Consider the following 20,302-nt stretch of genomic DNA (forward strand, 5'->3'; position numbering starts at 1 on the left):
ATTGAAACACAGAAAATAGCTGAGAACAACCCATTTTAGCTTGGATTTTCATCAGGCTTACATTTGCACCCAAGCCCAGTGCTGGACTGCAAAAATTCCTCCTCAATTTCAGAAATGTATTTGTATCAAACCACAGGCTTGGACTAAAGACGGACTTTTCAATGAAACTGTGTGGCAGTGTCACCTGAAAATTCAAAATTCAGTCATTCACCTATGTTGGCAGTGAAACTTGTTATCGAGTCTTACTATGTACTCACAGCATGAAAAAAACCACTGATGTCAAGGCGAACTCCTCAGACACATCTATTAGTAACTTGTAACCTTTAGCTGGATCAACAGAAATAACAAGCTGGGTCCCTGCCTCTGTCACCCACAGATGCTAATAAGGAAAGGAGCAGCTTTCACAGCAGAGGCTGCTCAGGACCTGCCTGGAGGTAGCTTTCCACAGCAGTCCAGGGCAACTGGGATTTATCCAGCAGAGTCACACACCTCAGGTGCCCAACCACCCCGCAGCTCTCCAGCATGACAGTGAGGTGGTACAGCCCTAGGCACAGCCCCGGGCAGCCCTGCCACTGCCTACCCGGCCACCTTGGACCATCCATGCCTCGTGTCTTGTCCTTGGACCCATGACTCACAGTTGAGAGGACATTAAGTGGTCAGTGCTTTTTTTTCAGGTGTGGAAATTATACATTGTTTGGATTTATTTCATAGCAGGCACTAGGACAGGAGATTTTTTTTTACCTTCACCTTCTCTTCATCTAAATGTAGACTGGAATGGTAGCAAGACTCTGAATAGCTTTTTGACAAGTGGGGGCAATTGCCTCTGCTGCATGCAATTAAAAACTCATTAAAGCAGAGCTCATTTTCCTCATTATTTTAAGCACTTATATAATCTTTACTGTTAAAATGACAAGACTGAGTAGACTGGGACAGATACTTCCCTCTGGTCTTTCTTTTCAGACATTTACTTGGTCATTTTAATTCCGTACCAAAGCCTCAGATACCAAGAGCAGGAGCTGCAGTCCCAGAACATCAACCTTAGCTCCACCAGACACCAAGTCCATCCACCAATACGAGCTCAGCGCAAGCGTGCTGCACTGGAGCTGCAGAAAAATCATCAGGGACAAGTGCCTTCAAGTAGCTGAAAACTGATTTCATGAAGGCCTGAGGAAATTCTGTGCGGTGAGACTCTCATCTCTGCTCTGCCCAAGCCCTGCCCTCAGACAACACCATGATATGAACTGCCCTCAAACAAAGGACAAGCCAGGCTTTTTTTTTTTTTTTTTTTTTCTTTTCCCCTTAAATTAAAACAGATGGAGAGAAGCAGCAAGGCTCTGCTCAGGCAGGCAGCAAAGGCTGCAAGATGAAGCTTCACTTTAGCAAATACAGACTGCTTCCCTAGGGATGTCATTTCACCTGCAGCTCTGACCAGAGCAACCGGATCTCCCACACCATTGCAGAAGTAGCTCTGAAATCAAAAGCCATGTTTGCAAGGTTGAGCACTTGACATGCATGCTTGAGCACCTGATGTACACGCTTGCATACGCACAACCTTAAAGCTATTGACAGTGCAGAGAGGATGCGTGGACACAGCCACAATTAAACATGCAAGTGTGCCCAGCTGCTCCATGATCTGTCTGCAACGACCGAAGGTCCAGACTGGGTTTCTGTGCGCTTATTTGGCCTTACGCTAACATGACCCTGCAGCACACTCCGCTCACACATCTGAATGAGTTCTTTACGACCCATTTTCATTTCATATGAAAATCCTTTTGCCTCTTTACTTTAAGAAGGAATATAAATGGCAAAATACTGCATGTCAACACAAGCCTCTGGCTGTTTAAACAAAAAAAGGGTAACATTGCAAAAAGATGAGTTGCACGTTCTAGATCTTAAATATAACAATCAACTTTGCACAGCTATGACAGTGACATTATGGCATTAAAACAGACTAAGGCAATAAATAAAATTGATGCGTATTTAATAACCACATGACTGTTCTTCCTTTACTTGGGTTTTACACAAGGGTAATCAAGGCTAATTTCTATTGGCTTAAAGAAGAGAATAGGGTCCCACAGAGTTACACCGCTGTAAGATACTCATGTAAATGAGAACAAGTATTAAGCCCTGCAAGAATCTAAATCTCTATCCACTCCACGAGCCTCTCCGGAGCAACAGTGGATTAGCTACATTCATTTTAAATGAACGTCATTTATCTCAAGTATTTAAGCAGGAAATCCCACTGAGATGAGCCTTATTTTCTGGCAGATGCTTTGCAGTATCTTGTAATATTTTTTTGTTTATTTTCTTTGAGCAGGACCTGGCCTTTGCCTTTTTAACCTATCACACTGGGGTTTTGGAAAAAAAAAAAAATGCTAAGTCCTATCCACACGCCAAATAGGTTCTTCAATACGCTTCATCCTCAAAGGAACACAAGAAATTACTTTTAATAAAAAATATGAAGCCTTTTGGGGAAAATTCCCAGGTCACAAACACTGTGTGGACACCACAACTGCTGGGGCTAGACTAAAGGCCAGTTACACACTGGCAGGAGTTTTTGTCCAAGTGCAGATCAATACATAGAACACATGAAAGGGAATACCGACAGCAATAATGAGTGCTAAATTTGAACACACCTCAACCCTACCTGTCTTCCTTTGGGTCAGAATTTAACTCCTGACTTTATGCACTATTGCATCAAGCATCACTTTGAGTGCTGTGGGATTATACCTATGTGATCACTCTGCTTACATACACTTTGCCTGCACAATTGCAAACTCACAGGCTTTGCGGGGGTACCCCTCTTCTGCTCTTCTCCTTTGCTGAGAGGGAGATCTGCTCACCTTTTATTCCAGAGCAGTCAAACATCGCAGGGACAGAGACCCCGGCTTTTTGCTTCACCCCACAGGTGTACAGGCAGAAGCAACAAAGCACCTTGAAGCATTCTCAACCCCAGTTTGCTCAACAGCACAGCTAAGATGCCTCTGAAACCACTGCAGCAGCCATCTGCACCAGCGATCCTGCCATAAGAGAAGGCAGATCGCATGGGTAGGGCATTGGACAAGAACTTTGCAAGCCAGGATTAAAGATGATCAGATGAAAACAAGTTGCCTGCAGAGCACACAGCTAAATGCAAAGGAGGATAACCTACTAATTTATAGTTAGGCCAGACCACAGGGTAAGGGTCTGAGTGCAGGCACAGCAGCAACACGAACATCTCCAGCAGGGCAGGGGGCACACCACCCCACCAGCAATCAATCAACACTTCAGAGAAGGACAGCCAAGTAAAGAAGCCATCCTTAAGATGACATCCCCTCTGTCAGCCTCTCCGGTTGGTACTTGGCCGGACTCTCTCACTACCCCGCAGCAACGCAACTCATTGTTCATCAGCTACTCCAAAACGTGTCGCTTACTCCCTCTGGTCAAGAAAAGGGAAAAATTGGTTCCATGCTTGAGGTGAGAAACTATGTAATCCCCTCCCATTTCAAAGTCACAGAGACTGCGCAGCAAGAAGAGAAAGCCATTGCACCTCCCTACTGAGCCAAATCTTCCGCGCTTTAGAAACGCTGTTGTTTAGCGGGAACTGGCAGAAGAAACTATGTGAAACAAATAAGGCCACTGACTTGGGCTAATACTATATTTAGTGTGAGCTACTTCCCCTCTGCAGAGCGCCAAGTGCCCACCTTTTGGAACATTACTCTTGCTCCAAAGAGGCAAGGAAGAAAGGCAACTGTGTTAAAAAAATCCTTGCTCTCACATAACTTCCCATATAAAAATCTGCAAGCAAGACCTTTCATCCAACTTGGGGTCTATTTAAACACAACCCAGTGTCAAGAAAACCCCCCACTCCAGGGAAGCCATCACAAAATTTTGTGACTTTTAAAAGGGATGGAGATGCCATTTAAACCCCAAATGTTGTGCCAGGACAGAGTTGCACCATTTGTTTCAGACAGTGATACCAGTTCAGCTCCCAGTGCAAATGGGTACTGCCAGCAACACTACTCATGATGGCATGCTTCATACTTCAAATATATGATCCCTACTTTCCTGTCCTCAAAATTAAGATAACAGGACAGCACAGCTCTATTTAAAAGCTCAATTAAATGGAAAAAAATTGAGACTATTTCAGAGCCTGCTGGTGAACGAGGTGGAGCAGCACCCTGGCAATTCATTTCTGCTGCTGAAGCTGAAAAGGAATTAGTGTGTTTTCTTGTACTCAGCTCCTCGCTTCTGTCTTGTGGGGCTTAGCTGCTGTCAGACTTGCTCTATGGTTTTGAGAGCTTTGGAAAATCGTCCTTCCTCCACTAGACCGGAAAAAAAGAGCAAACTGCATAAGACTTTTTTGGACTTAGAGTATACAGATCACAATGAAGTTGTGAAGTGCTGTACTGTGGTTTTTAATGACAGCTGTAACCAGGGGAGGGAAGACCTTCCTCATTGCTCCCAGCCTAAGTACAGCAACTAGCAGAGACAAGGGAGAGACATGCTGCATCCTTTGAAAAGGCTTAAACCTGAGTCTCCCTGTGTCCCTGAGTACTGCTCTTGGGATTGGAAAGACAAGAGGCTTTCCACATGCCAACTACAGACTGCTTTTGTGGTCACAGTATAGGCACAATGCTAAACCATTCACAGAAGAAGAAACTGAGGCATAAGATGTTTTGTCCCTTAGCTTGAAGGCACCATGATCTGACAAGGATCAGCACCCTGGTAGTCACTTCTGTCCTCCAGTACTTGCAGAACTTCACTTATCTGCTGGAATATTTCTGAAAAAATTACATTTAGATCAAAGCATCCCACTTGCAAATTTAATTAAGTAACATTAAACAGCATACACCTTTAAAAAAAATCAAAACCAAAAACAACCTGCAAAATTATACTCATATCAGTCCATGAAAAGACCCAAACCCACCCAATCAGGTGGCCATCAGGTGCCAGGTGCACCCCTCTGCCTTCCTTGTCCTGCAACCCCTTTGAACACCCTTTGCAGCTGGTGTTGGCAGGTACACGAGTGATGCTGAACCCCCAGAGACACTACCATGCTATGTGGTTTTTGGGAATGTCATGCAGTGCCTCTCTGCCTCAGTTCATACTTTGGCAAACATGGTGAAGGGCTTAATACATATCCCCTCCTCGGAGAAAGTCCTTGCTGGTTGAGATGTGACAAGCACTGTGAAGCACTTGGAGTGCAAAGGTGACATTTTTGATTGAAGCAGTGCGGGCAGGAGCCTGTCCCAGCTGGAATAGTGTCGGGAGTACATCTATGACCACCTTGAGAATACCTCTGACCACCTCTTCTCGCTTATTTCCCTGGCAGTTCAAGGCATGATTTTGCCAGGGAAAAGCCACTGAGAGAGCTGAGCTCCACACTGCTGGGAAACCATGACTGCAAGGCTGAATCCTTCCCCAGGCAAAGCGAACAGCAGCCCTCCACCTTGGAGGAGACAGATGTTTGCCTTGGAGAACACTCAGAAACACATGAGAGAGCAGTCTAAGTAGCATGTACACCAACAGCCTCATACTCCACGCTGGCGTGCACACTCATCTCTGCCCTCCTCGCATGCTGGAAGAAAGGATCTTGTACAACCAGGCTACAGTAACGGAGTCAGGAGATGCAAGATGGGAAGGGCCCCATAGGAACACTCCTCCTTCTAGGTTTTACCTGAAGAATATAAAGCAGTCTGATACACATTGTAAAACTGAGGCTTTTTCCCCAAACCATACTCAAAATCTTATTTTGTATTAAGCTATCAACGTCAGCAGCACATTCAGAGAGAAAGAGACCTCTCAATACTGATGATATCAAAACCTTTGGGTTTTATTTCATAAGGAAATTGCAGCAAACTCCAGGCTTTTTCTTCAAAGCAGCAGTAAATAAAGGTTAAAAAAACAGAAAGAGAGAAAGAAAAGAGAAAGGAAAGGGAAAGTCCAGGAGTAATAGAGTTGCAAAAATACAGACCTGAGGTAAATGTGCTGGTCTGCAGGGGAGTTGCTGGATGAAAATGCTGATAGTGATTCTTTACAGAATACTTTGTAATGTGTCTTTTTTTACATTCTCTATATACTAAATTGATTAACCCCAAGAAAAAGCACCTCCTGTCCTGCTGTATCTCACATGTTTCTGTTAGCAGGTCTTCCAGTCCCAGAGGGTAGTATTTCCCTGTTTTGCACCACCAAACAAATACCACATCAGTAAACCAGACATTATCACCTTTTCCCCTGGCAGAATTTGAGACCAGGATGGGAAGAATAATACCACAAACTACTGGCTTGTCCCAGAATATTTTGTTTAAAATGTTGGTTGACATAAAGAAAGAATATCTATTTATCAGTCTCTGTTTTCACGAGAAATATAAAAAAGACCAGAGGGTTATGATTCTGTTGGGCAGAAATTGATGCTGGCTTGTACAAAGCTTGTCTTGCATAACACTGAAGACTGCTCCAAATTCACACATAACATATTAGAAACCTGGCTGCCTAACATTAGAAATAAGAGCTAAGGTCCTTGGTTCCTTACGCATCACTGAAATCTTTGGAAGAATTGCATTTACTCATATAAGTTTAAGACTGGGGGGAATGGGGAGGGGAAAAAAGTAAAATACTGACAGAAAAAAATAAAATAGCTCCGTGCAGCTCACCTTGACCTCGATGAAGTCTGGTTTACCGAGGGATATCAGATCAGCATAGGCTTTGAGTTCATCCACATTCCAAGCTTTCACCAGTGTTAGCCTATAAACAGTACGCTGTTGCTGAAATAAAGGAAAAATTACATTAGCAACACATTCTGACACAGGGAGGATGTTCCACCCTTGCACACAGCTTCAAACAGGGGGGGAAATTCATTCATTTATTCCAAGAACCCAGGGGCTAAAACAAACCAGACCCAAACCAGGAGCCACCTCACTTGTTCTTTCAAGAAAGGTACTACACATCATCTGTGAACTGAGCCACCTTTTTCTGTACAAAGACTTACCTTCCCTCTATGTATCCCAGGCACTTTGTTTTTACAGGAGCTTTAACTTAATGGGAAAATAATCAGGAAGTTTCTCTCTCTTTGATTTGCTTCCCCAGGCATAAAATCTCACCATTTGTTGCTATACGGATATTTTATTTCCTCCAGCTGGATCGTGTGGCATTGGTGACTTTTGGACAGGACAAACAAGAATAGAGACCATTGTCTGCCCCATCCGTGAACATTTCCAGCATGTCAGGTACAATATCGCAGAGAAAAGGCTTGCCTGTGATCAGTTACGCAGAACATTTTATTGGAAGCACAAAGTGACAATTAAAATCACAACCGGGCAACACTGAAAATACCCTGCTTATGACCTAGCCTTATAAAAAGTGTGGTGCAAACCATTAGGAACAAACACAGTAGCTGCAGCGCTAATGACTACAAGAGCGGCATCCACCCCTCATTACCCTCTGCAGCAGGGCAGCTGGATTTCTGCCTGGCAGCATCCCTGCATGGATCTGTCCTCTCCATCCCGCTGCTGAGCGCCACAGCGCCTCATCACACCAGTGCCTCTCCAAGATGCACAGACCTGACTTATTTCTGTGCACAGTGGCAGACAGCACTCTAAGAACTTCTTTCCTTGGAGTTATTCTGATTTTCCTAAGGGCTGCTCACCAAAGAAGTTACTGGTGACAAAAGGACTTCTACTATCACTATATGCACTTAGCCATGGAACAAATCCAGTCTCACTGCTTACATCTGCTTGTTTCCATCTTTCCCCTATCCTTCCTTTCATCTTCCACTAATGTTTTATTTCACTTATCTCTGGAATTTATTTATAGAGCAATCTTCCAGCAAAATTGTTTTTTGAATTAACCCATTTTCCTGCCTTGGCACACTGTAGACTGTAAAACATGACAAAAGTACCAGTTTAGCCAGAGAAAAAGAGCACCGTAACAAATCCATGGCAGCCCAAGACTCCACAGCTGGGGCCAGACTGTATCCCAGGCCTGGGACTTCATGGCACAGCAAAGGTGGGAATCAAATTCTCCTGCTCCAGAAAGTCCAGGCTTAGACTCAGGTTAAGAGATTCTCCCCTACCTACTACCCATGACATGCCTGTGGCACGAGGTTACCTGAACTTCAGTGCCACATGTGGGAAGCATGCACACTATTTGTTTTATTACATTTTTTTCAACTCAGGATAAGCTAGTAAGGAGATCTGCTACCGAACTGAACTTTCCATCACTAAACCTCAGACAGTTTCCCACTGTGATACCTCTGACAGCATCCACTGACCAGGGGCAAAGCAGGGACAGATCCCAGGACCCTGAGTCCCAGTCCAAGGCTATTAAAAAGTTCATGCTATTATCCCTCCCCAGATAAAACCAATACTTCCCACTACCAATCCCCAATCTAGCCATGTTTTAGTTCTTCAGAGCCTCTGACCTACATGCTATGAAGTAAATTTTGTCCTCTGTATAAAAATCAAAACATCACTTACCTAAAACACATTGCTATGTTTTCCACGGGGTGTGGGGGGGAGTATTTTCTACACCAGTTTGCTATGGACACATTCCAGATTATTTACTAACAAATAACTAGAGGACAAACAAATAAAAAACAGGAGCATCTTCTTCCTCCCACTAACATCTGAACACAGGCAGGGGTAGGTCTTTAGGGTAGATACATACAGAGAACTAAACCCAATGCAGGCAGAAGTGTCCCAACACACTCACTCACTCACTACCTGTCATCTTGGGAACCTAAAGCACCAGGCAAACCTCCCAAAATTCTCCAGGGGACAAACGTGAGCAAGGGTTTGATACCTACAAGGAGTCAGTGTCTTGAGAAAATAAAGGCACAGCTGCTTTTTGACAAAGTCTGTGGAGAGTAACTTTAAAGAATTATTGAGAGAATGATTATTGAAGGCCAATTATTACAAGAATTAAAATAGCTGGCCTCTATTTTACCCATAGCATATAAGCACATATTTAAGAACAAGAGACTCTTATGATTTGAATGGATTGGCAAAAGAAAGGTTCAGGCCAAGAGACAACAGGAAAGTATGAAATCAACAGTTCATTACTAAAGAGAAAAACAATGAAGGAACTAATACATAAAATAAACGCATCATTTGCCATATAACAGGGAAAGAAGAAACCAGAGAGAAAACATCTAACAAGAGGAAAAACTCCAATACACACACGCCTGTCAATCGTCTGAAGTGATTAGATACCCAATTAATCAAGAAATGTCTCCCCAAAGGTCAGCTCACAGTGGTAAACAAATGCAGGCAGCTTCAAGGCAACAATAAATAAAAATAGTATTTTAATACCAGTCCCTACCAAAGACTGCTGATGCAGACTCAGTCCTGAGACTGGGAGGTTGGGTCCCCGGTGCAATCATCAGAGTGGGGAGCCCCTCATGAAGTGAAGCCTTTAGGGGCATTTCTTTTTTTTTTTTTTTTTTTTGGCAGGATGGTTTCATGCTAAAATTAAGAGTAAATTTCTGGACACCTCTGTCATGCATAGAAAATGTAGTTTGGCAATAAGCACACAGCAAGTGGGACAGTGCATCCTGTTAAATCCAGCACCATCGCCACTGCTGGCTGAATAGTCTGCAGCAGTGGAGGATATAAAAAAGGAAAAAAAGAAAAGAAAATCTCAGCCTTAACACAGAGAAATAAAACACAGGAAATCCATTTGTGGGATGAAAGTCTTAGAAAATCTACTTGATCTTCAGACAGCAGATACTTGTTATTTGGGGAATTTGAACATAACATACAGATAATGGGAGGCTGGACCAGGCAGAAACTGGTCTCAAGTGCTGGAATTAAGGATAATGAATAATATCAACAGACATATGGAAAGCTCCTATAGACTAATGAAAAATATTTAAACCTAGCCCAAATATGAAATGGATCAACTAGAGCTTTACATGTCACCTCTACTGAGCAGCAAGGGCAAAACCTTTAGGTAAGTGAAGTGCTGGCAGTTCAGGAGGGCATTTGCTACCCTGAAGAACATATGTGTGATAAGTGTCATTTACAGTACTGCCACAATGCTTGAAACAAGCTTAGAAAATGATACCAAGTGTTCTCCCAAGGTTCAATTCCTTTATGAGATCTTCAAAAGGACAGAAAATTGTTTTCTAGAGGCTGAAAGGACAACTCCCATAGGAGACCATGCTCGAGGGGACTGCCCACACCTCATGTTTCTGGCCAAAATATAGTGGAAGCAATATGTTTTTTAAAAACCACCAAGTCTAGTCTATTAAAAATGCATGAAATCAGATTGCAAAGATTAACACAAACCATTATTAATGCAGAAACAAATACATGCTTGGTTCTTATTTGCCAGTCCTCAGGACTGCACTTACAGCCACCACCGGGACTTCTCTCCCTGGGACGGCTCCCCAGGAGGCAGCACAGAGGAAGGTTTCTTGCTTGCTCTTATACATGTGGCTCAATCCTCTGCTGACGCAGAAGATGGGAGTCCCCTGGGGTTCATAAACATGGGACTGACAACTACGGAGCCCTGCCTCCTCCTGGGATCACAGGTACAGCCTCCAGCACTTGTCAACTTCTTTTATACATGCTTGGTTGTTTCCCAAGTGGTCCCTGCAATTGCCAGAGCAGATGGGGCAGGTTCAGGGAAGGCCACAAAACACTGACAGCAACTGGAAGAGCTGCCCTTCTTCCCAGTGGCTGCCACCAATACAAAGGGAGGGTGTGACATGAAAGCTGGTGTGAAGGCACATAGCCCACCAACAGCTGCTTCTAGCTTGGAACAGCAGGACATGCACTCAGGCAGACTTGACCAAAACCCAACTGGACTGGCAAAAATACAAACATTTGCAAAAAAAATCTTATGTTGGCAGAGGACATCCATGTGCAATGATAACCATCAAGCAGCCTGCCAGCCTTCCCTCCCCTTTCCTCTGGTGTCTGAAGTCCAGTCACTTGTCATCTTACAGGCCAGGGTGAGTGGAGACACCCTCTGCCCAACATCTTGGTGCCTGCAACTACTGGGACCATCTCACTTCTTCCCCCTATAATCTAAAAAGTGTTTTTTAGGGGCTAATTCCTAACCACTCTCCATGCTTTGTTCTTATAACTCTAACAGTTTGCTCTCTCTCCTACTTTGAAACTGGGCTGAAGCATGCAAACACTTCTTCTGGGGGGAAAAAAAAAAAAAATTCATTTATTCATTTTACACTCATTCTGCAGAGGGACTAAACATGAATGCCAAAAAACAGTTCGAAGCTCAGGCCAACAGGTTGAACGCAGGAGGAATGCTGTCAGAGACAAGTAAATGCGATATTGCAAGAACAGTTTTGTGGAGAGGATGACACGTTACCAGTTTACTTTTATTACAATATTTTCTAGCGTACATTAAGTACAATGCTTCAGCGAGTGTTTCTTCTTACAGCAATGAAGGCTTGCATGAAGGGAGGTACTTTTTTCTCCTCCCATTTAAATCTCCTTTTTAATACTGTCCAATATACATCCTAGATCATTTCAGAAGTCCAAGTTTAAAGTTCAAGTACTTCATAAAACTAAAACTGCTACAAGTGCACTAAAAGGGCTTTTCTGCCCATAGGGCAGCACTAACTGACAAGTAATAACCAGTCTGTGTGTATTATCTATCACTTCAATAACTGAACTATCACAAAAACTATATTAGCTTCTCACAACCGGTGGTGAAAGAAGTAGGTAAAGAAACTAAAACACTGCCAAAGGGATACAGAAAAAAGGCAGAAAAATCAGAAATTAATATTACAACTGAAGAAACTTCTTTCCAGAAGGCAACATCTCTCAAGTGTTATCTGAGCAGAGAGAAAAGCCACTTTTAAAAAAGTGGTAGAGGGTACAGATCAAAATGACTAAGGGCCTAATACCACAAAATGTTATATACAAGTAATCCTTACAGACTGCCAGCAGTACAAATACACAATCCTGTTTTATTAATGTATTATTTGTATTTGGTTGTACAATAGGGCCCCAGGAGATCCTCTTATAAGCACTGAAAAACAAGAAATAAGAGCTTAAGCCCTGAGAACTTGATGATCTAAACCATCAGGATATAAAACCAGACTGCAATGCTTTACTCCCCACGTCTCCAGGAAAAGCAACCATTATTTCACTTCAGACAGTCATCAGAATACCATTAACGGAAAAGTTAATATCATAACAAGCCTTTTGAATGGGTGAAAGTCAAGGGTGTGGAATCACATCTATTTTACCCCAAAAAGCTCTTTATGTAGACAATCAGCCTTCCAGGAAGGGGCAGCTCTAGGGCCCTGCAGGACCATGCATGCCTATTGGGTGGCAAAGGAAAATAAGAAATGGAAAAGAAAACAAGAGACTGTGCCCTTGTAAATAAATACCTGGCAGGGAGAGTAAAGCGGATGGAGCCAGACTCTTCCCAGTAATGCCCAGGGGAAAGGACAAGACACAATGGGCACAGGCTGAAGCACAGCAAATTGCATTTTTAAATGAAACTTCTACAGGGAAGGTGACTGAACACCAGAAGGGGTTGCCTGGAGAGGTTGAGGAGACTCCATGCTTGGAGATATTCAGCACTCAACCCACCAAGCTGATCCTGCTTTGAGCAGGAAGGTTGGACTAGACAATCTCCTCGACAGCTCCCATCCTGCCCATCTAAGAGTTGCAGATTTTCGTCAAGTGCCTTTCAGAAGGAGAACTGAGAGCAGTATGCAGACCATCTCCATGAGGAAGGATTACAAGCTGCAGATGTTAGAGAAGGTCCCCTTAGATCAGGCGAGCATCAGCACAAACCAACAATTTGAGAGGGCAACAGACAGTGCACGCTGCACTCAAGCAGCCTAATTACAGCCAGAGTGGGAGCCCTACCACCCATCAAAGGAGACTGAATAACCAGCAATTCAGACCTCCATGAAGAACTGGGAGCAGACAGAAGAGCAGTTGAGCACGCTGAAGCAAATCTATTCAAGGCTGGGGAAGTCAGAATAACTTTTAAAGTAATACTATGAAAAACATGGAGTTCATTAGAGCAGTTATATGGCACAATGCCTGCACAGCTGCATGGAAAGCAGGATGCATCCTTGCTCCAACACAACCCTCTGCTCTGAGCACTGAGTACGCTCATCCAGCCCAGGCAATAGGACAGCACTCAGCAGTAATCTTCAGCCTTTTCCTGATTGAGACCATGGCTGAAGAGCATGCTTTACAAAGAGTTGATAGCAGAAACAGAATAACTGACTATTAAAGGGTTATTTTTCCAGTTGTGAACACTTGAAAGCCAAGTGAAGCCTCTTTGGCTGCACTCCAGGCCCAACTGGTCTCCTCACAGGGCTGCAGAACATTGCATTGGACTTCTTGATGCTTCTGCTCCTGTCTGCAGCTGAGCAGTGGAGGAGGAGTCATCTCACTTTCTGTCTCCGCAAGGCACACAACAAAACTGTTGCATGGCTGCAGGTCACATCACATTCGCCATGCAGCTGGGAGGGCTAAGGATGGAGGAGTCTGGTGCTGCTCAAAATCTCAGCAGCCTCCCAAGAGGTTAAGTAGCATCTTTGTTGAGTTCCTCCAGGCACCCAACACATGCTCCATGCCCCAGAAAGCAGCATCCCTACAGGACCACCCTTCTCTGCCAGGAAAGCCCCTCTCTGTTCCGAAGCTTAGAGGTCAGCAGTGCTTTTACTCTTGCCCTTGGTAAATCAGTTGACTCAGGAGGAGATGCTACTCTGACAGAGCACATCATCAGACCTGCAATAAGCACAGGTCACAACATATGCCAGAAGCACAAAGCCCACCCTTAAGAGCTGCCAGAATAGCACTAGGAAGGGCCCATGCTGCTGCTTAAGGACAATTACCATCGAGTACTGTGAGTCCTTCACATTAAGAGATGTTCCTTCAGGCCAGTGCACAGCACTCAAGGAACAAAGGGACAACGTGTTTCTGTGATCCTGTGCAGTTCTGATGAACTTCTCCAACTCTCAACACACAACCTCAGGTATAAAAAGCAGTTAATGAGGTGCTTTTGACCACACAGGAAACTAAGCATACGGGTAGAAACTGAGCAATTTGATACAAATACCCTTTGCCTTCCCAAACCCTTGCTCAGGTTATCATAGCAGCCTTCTCTAAAATATAGCACACGTGGTTTGTATGGGATTGTATGTGGTAGCTGGTCCATTAAAGGCACCTTAATACAGAATATTGTTCAAGAAATATCTTAAAAGAAGGAAAACCACTGAGAACCACCTTGGCACATACCACACTATGACTTGTTCCCCCAAGTCTTTCAATTTTACTCTTTGGAGGACACCTAAACCACATCAGTGTTGGCAACAGGCCTCAAGAAACAGAGATATTGTGCTTTGTCTCTCATTGCATTCTGAAAACTATGTAGCAACTGTCACCCTTTTAATAATGAGGTCCCAAAAATACAAATCAACAGTGGCCAGTTCAGCCTTCTGTTCCCCAAACACCTGAGGACAAAGTAGACTTGAAGACTAAGGAATGAAGAACCAACCTGGGGAAAAGCAGTATTTGCCCTTTGGGCAACTCCTGCTAAAATCTTTCCAAGCTACCCCAAAAACCATTGCATCCCTTGAATTCCAGAACAGGGCACAAGGAAAAAACAAACAAACAAACAAAAAAAACCCCCAAAACAAAATCAACCTGAACAGGGCTAGGGAAGGATACTTACAATAAAAAAAGCCTTTCATTAAGTGGATCTGAGATCCTAGTCTCTCATTCGACAGACAAAAAGAACAAAATCTTTGTCTCAAAGAGTGCCTCATGCCCTGGTCCCAGCAACAGCAATGCCCCACGGCCAGAGCTCAAAGTCATCATCAGGGCCAGCAGACAGGGATGTGGCTCTTCCTCTGTCCTCTGCAGGTTGGCCAAGACTCAGGTGAACCCACAGATGAGTCACCAGGCTGCTGCATCCTTGCACCCCTCCAGCAGCTCACATTGAAATACAACCCCAGGCACTGTGACAGCTCTGCAGCCCAGCTCAGAGAGCAGCAGGGTGACACCCTCAGCTGCCCCGGCTATGCCAAGTCCGGCACAAAGCCCAGCCCTCGGAGCAGCATGCAGCAGCACTGATGTTTCTGCCTGTTTCCAAGGTGGTTACATTTTCCCCTGAAACCATCCTAAAATTTTGCTAGTCCTATAACAGTTGCAAATGAACATTTTCTGTATGCACATATTTTGCCGATGGCCAAATCTCAAAGCCAAACCGCTGAACACACCTCAGACCAAGACCCAGCCCACAAGGTGACAACTGCTCTCCCAGCATCCGCTGGCCCAGAAGATGTTAATAAAGGATTTGCATGTCAGTTTGACAAAGTGCTCCCTTGTCGCTTCACTAACCAAGAGGGATTGGGGCTGCTTTTTTTTTATCATTTCTTTTTAATTCCCTCCTCCTCAACATTCATCTTTTTGTAGATCAAATATAATTATTCTTCATAAAACATCCCAGGTCTAATCTTGGGAGGAAGAGGGAAGGGTGAACACATCAACTGTGCTGCAAAGAGCAGGTTGCTGGATTGATATGAGTTTGGCTGGGGCAGGGGAGCACCTCCCTTCTCCAGCTGGGGCAGTGGAGCAGTGGGAGCAGGACTGGAGAAGACTGGGACAAAGGGCAAAGACTAGACAAACCTCCTCCTCCTCCAAACCATGCACTGAGGTCCTACAAGACCCTTACCTTGGATTGCGTCACTTGAACTTGCTCTTTTGATAAAGCAGAGTAACAGCACCCTACTGTTTGGAAGTAAACATAGCAAAACCCAGATTTTTATTTCAACTTGCTAGCTTAAAGTCAGATATTCTGAACACTCATAAACTTCCCTTAGATAAAATAATTTTATTGTTTGAAAAATGACATTTCATTCACAGACTCCTCAACATAAATCCATATTTTTGCAGCTAATTAATCTCAAGTAACAAAACCAACATTGTCAATAGAAACACTGCATTGCTTAAATGGAAAAAGCACTCTTGGGGGAGAAGAAATTATGGCGCAGAATCTAAACAAAAATTGTTCTTTCACACAACTTCATGGATCCTTCGCAGGTGTTGGATGATGAGCAGTGTCCTGGTAAACCACGACAAGCAGGAAGCCACTTCAAAAGTCGGCTTCTTAGTTTCATTAATATTTCTTATTCCCTTCAAGGAAAGGCTCAACTTGCAGACTGATTTCATGACACATTTTCAGAGTTTCCTAGCTGGCAAAGACCCACTCCGATCATGATCCAAACAGCCAAAAAACTGAAATGCATGTGCAATCCCGCAGCCCAGCACAGCGCTGGCACTCTTAGTAGGCTCCTTGCTCTCACACAGCAGCAGTAGGTGAGCTGCCCTTTCCGAGCGACAGTCCCTGCGAAGGGAGAAGCCGTCCTCTCCAAAGACTCGATTTGGCTCCCTTGCTCGGGTTATGCAATGCCTTACTAAGTAAGCAAGTCCTGAATAAAGATATCAAAGCAATTTTCACACTTGGAAATTACTTGTCACAGGGATGCGATCAGAAGAAAACCCCTGCAGCCAAGTATCTATTCACTATATTCAATAACATGCATCTTTATGCATAAAACCCCACAAAGTATAAAAGACCCAAAACACAGTAAAAGGAAATCCCAGATGCCAACACACGCCAAATTTCACAGCTTTCCAAACCCTTCCGGTTCAGCCTGGAGACAGAGTGTCTGTAAGAGGACTGGAGATCACTTCTGCCTCTCCTGAATCCAGCACTGCTGAGCCTCCAAGCTCCCAAGAAGCTCTGCAGATGAGCTGTGGCACCCATCAGGAGAACATCATCAGGGAAAGACTCAGTGGCCTTGAAAGGATGGCAGATTAATCTAGTCTTTTGGCAACCAGAACCCTCCCCTTAAATAAAGGGCTCATCACTTCATCTGGGCTCATCTACCACTACATGACCAGCCCTGAAAACAGGCACTGGAGAGATGACATCCTCCTAAAAGTCACATTGCAAACACCTGGAGCATTCTGCTGAGCCGGACTTGCACAGCAGAAGAGGTTTCTTCCCTTCAAAGATTAACTCGGCACAGAGCACAAAAGTTTTCAGCTTCCTTTCTTCAGGCTAATACAGTCATTAAAGCAAAAAACCTGAATAGGTTATGCTGCGTAGGTATCTACTAAAAACATACATTGTTCAAGCATTTGCTATTAATACACCAGTTTAAAGCAAGCTAAAGCTTTGTCTTCATTGCTAAAAAAGGTGCATATTACCATAGGATAATTAACACATTAGCTACTCTGCTGTAAAACCAGAGCAAAGCTCAGAACTTTGATTTTACTGCTAGGGAAGCGAGAGCGCTCAACCCCAGCATTTACCTGCACATCAGCACCAAAGCCCTTGGTCTTCGCCCAGGATCTTACAGCATGACAGTTGTCCCCATGTCATCCCCAGGACGCAGGAGAAAACCAACCTTGTCACCACCACCCTCTTTTTGGGCCCTGCACCAGCTCCAGCACAACATTCAAGTTCTAATGCCAAAGAAATTAGGATGTTTTTAAAAAAACAAACCCAAACTTCAAAAAAACCAAACCACAAACCTGGTACTATCTTTTCATGCAAAACCAATTCCTGCTCTTTGAGAGAGAATCGGGTAACAAAACCAATTGTAAGGTGCACACATCCAAATGATGAGGGACTGATCCCACATCTCATCTTGGCATCTGGACCCCAAGTCAGTCCCCTTAGACAAAGGCCAACGAGCAAAGCAGACTAGTAATTCTTTCAGTTTTAATATACTTCTGTAAGAAACAAAAGTGTCTCTATCAAATATTATTATTATGAGGTGCCAAGTCTGAACGCCCTACAAAACTTCTTATTCTTCTAGAGCCTTGAAAATAAGATGAAAAACTCTCATGAATAATAATTACAAAACCAGGAAAGTTGGACTTTTGGTTTGCACCAGTTTTTTTAAAAGACAGAAATCAGTCAACATAACTGTTCTTGTATCATACAAAAATCAGTGTGTATAGACCAGCTTTGAAATTCTGCCTCAAAATAAAAAGAAAATCCTGGAGTGAGACAAGCACATCAACACTAATCCTCAAGCCAGAATTTTAAACCAAAAAAGCCTCTCAGCCTGTGAGCAGTCCTGTTGATGTACAAAGCATAAGTGATCCAGACTGGAAACCAAGGAGAAAATAAATCAAATTATCATTATCTTACCTTCCTAAACCAGCATCCTAAGTCACATTCCCCTCCACAATCATTCTTTCTGTACTCGCCACCTATTGCTTGTAATCTACTTTATTGCTTCACACTTCAGTAGAAATTAAAAGTTTTAGTTAAAAATCTCTAGAAATAAAACAAAGCATAGCAACAGCTTTGTTCTGAGACCTAAAAATGTTAAGTAAATCCAGAACCATGGCTGCTCCTTATCCATTTTCCGTGGACTTGTTTTCAATACACTTACTGTTGCAAATCAGCACCAACAATATTCCAGTGATTATTTATTTCCTTTCAATATTTCTAGGGCAGTTTCACAGAATTATCATGTAAAATTTATGCCAAGGGAAAAAAAGTCCAATGCAAGGTAACTTAAAATAGAAGAATAGCATTAAAACAAATCATATCAAATCATCAGAAAAAAAACACTTCAAGTTTGCTGTTAAACAGACCACACAGTCTGACAATATTTCATTTCCTGGGGAAATAGAGTATGTTTAACACCAAACAGCCAGAAAAAAAGCATTAGCACAAGCCTGAGTAGCACTCCCACTGAGCCCTGTGCCAAAGAATCATCACAACCAAAGACAGGCTCAAATCTGAGGAGAAAGTGAACTTGTGAAACTAAAAAGCCCTTTCACCACGATAAAAGCCTTCAGCAACACTCCAAGTTTGTGTCCAGGTCCCACTGACTTTGAAGGGACTTAAACCAGAAGCTTGACAGGGGATGCTCTTGTGAAGACTCCCAAATATAGGTGAGATCAGGACCTTTTCCACACAGGCATCTTCCAATTAAGCATGGCAGCAGTCCCGTGGGTTGGAGCAGCAGCTGCCGCAGCAGCAGGGACCTGCCACACAGGCACCAACTGACAAGCACTTTGTCCAGCTCCAGCTGCTGCTCTTTAGCACAAAGTGAGGACAAACCCAGGAGCTTGGCCAGCAGCTGACCTGCTCGGCCACCTTGGCTCCATCCCATCTGCAAAACTGCCCCTTTGCCAAAGGGGTGCAAAATCCAGGAGAATCACTGACTTGCTTTGATCTGACCATAAAAACAATTTCTCTTTAAGCTGAATAGGCACCTCTACTTTCGTCTGGGCCAGCACTTTGCTTACAAGGTCACAGGATGGGGTAGATGTACTTGTGTCTGGTCACATGTGGGAAAGAGAAGAGGCATTCAGAGCCAGTCTTGTGATGAAGAAGAGCTGAAACCACACTCTGGGACTTCCCACAACCTTCTTTTGTTTCACATTCCCCAAAATGTCCCAGCTCCACACTGTTACATCCCTCTAGCTCCATGACCTGATGTCTCCAGCTTGGCTGCTTGGCCAAAGGTGAGGGTAACCTGTGGTACCTGGTGCGGTGTTCCTGGAGAGGCTCCATTTCAAACATATCACTTAATAGCACACAGTTGTAACCCCAGCAGTGCAAGGAAGTCAAGAAAAGGACAATGTTAAGAACAAACTACAGAAAAGGAGGGAAGCCCCAAAGAGGGCAACAAGGAGGAAAGTTTGCCTCAAACAATAACGTGCAAAGTATCTCAACACACAGATTGGGAAACTTAAAGAAAAAACTTGAACAGCATTCTTATGTGCAGAAGAAGAAAGTGAGGGATAAGAGCAGTTTAAAAACAGAGCCCAGCTTTAGCCAAATGCTTCTGGCTAAAGAATGAACTGAATGTTCACCAAAGTCACTTTGGATCCAACAGAGGAACCCAGTCTCCCCCACGTCAGCTGCCAGGTGTTCACTATTTTTATGCCATCCCAGCAGTTATTTATACATACAGCCAAAGACTTGGATGCTTCCGTACAGACCTCTGTAGTTGGTAATCTCAGCCAGGAAAACAACATCCCACTGAAATTTTGCAGGGCTCTAAAAGAATATTCCTCAAAATCAGTGCTTTTTGCTCAGCAATGGGGGAAACAGGACAGAAGAATAAACCGCATTTTAAAATAATCCTGTAATAACGGTGGTTTAAGTGAGCAATTGCAGTTTAATGAAAAATGAAGAGGCAACACGTCTGTAAGGTAAAAAGACAATCCATGATTTGACAACATGTCAACACCTTCATGGGTATAACTCACAGACAGCAGCAGCCAGCGATGCAGACACAACGGATGCGTGACTAATGGCACGGCACGCAAGCTCAACTGAAGCC

The 20,302-nt window shown here is 43.7% G+C and overlaps 1 protein-coding gene across 5 annotated transcripts in view; it reads right to left on the bottom strand.

Annotated features, from left to right (window-relative positions):
* LOC128149121 (S-adenosyl-L-methionine-dependent tRNA 4-demethylwyosine synthase TYW1-like) overlaps positions 1-20,302 on the bottom strand; it is a 111,459-nt gene that overhangs the window by 20,328 nt on the left and 70,829 nt on the right. For all 5 annotated transcript variants that reach the window (XM_052803949.1, XM_052803950.1, XM_052803951.1 and 2 more), the window contains one exon: positions 6,636-6,746. In XM_052803949.1, coding sequence (XP_052659909.1) covers positions 6,636-6,746 — 111 coding nt within the window. The remainder of the gene's footprint in view (positions 1-6,635; positions 6,747-20,302) is intronic.

The sequence above is a fragment of the Harpia harpyja genome, chromosome 12 (assembly GCF_026419915.1).
Source record: "Harpia harpyja isolate bHarHar1 chromosome 12, bHarHar1 primary haplotype, whole genome shotgun sequence".
Taxonomy (NCBI): Eukaryota; Metazoa; Chordata; class Aves; order Accipitriformes; family Accipitridae; genus Harpia; species Harpia harpyja.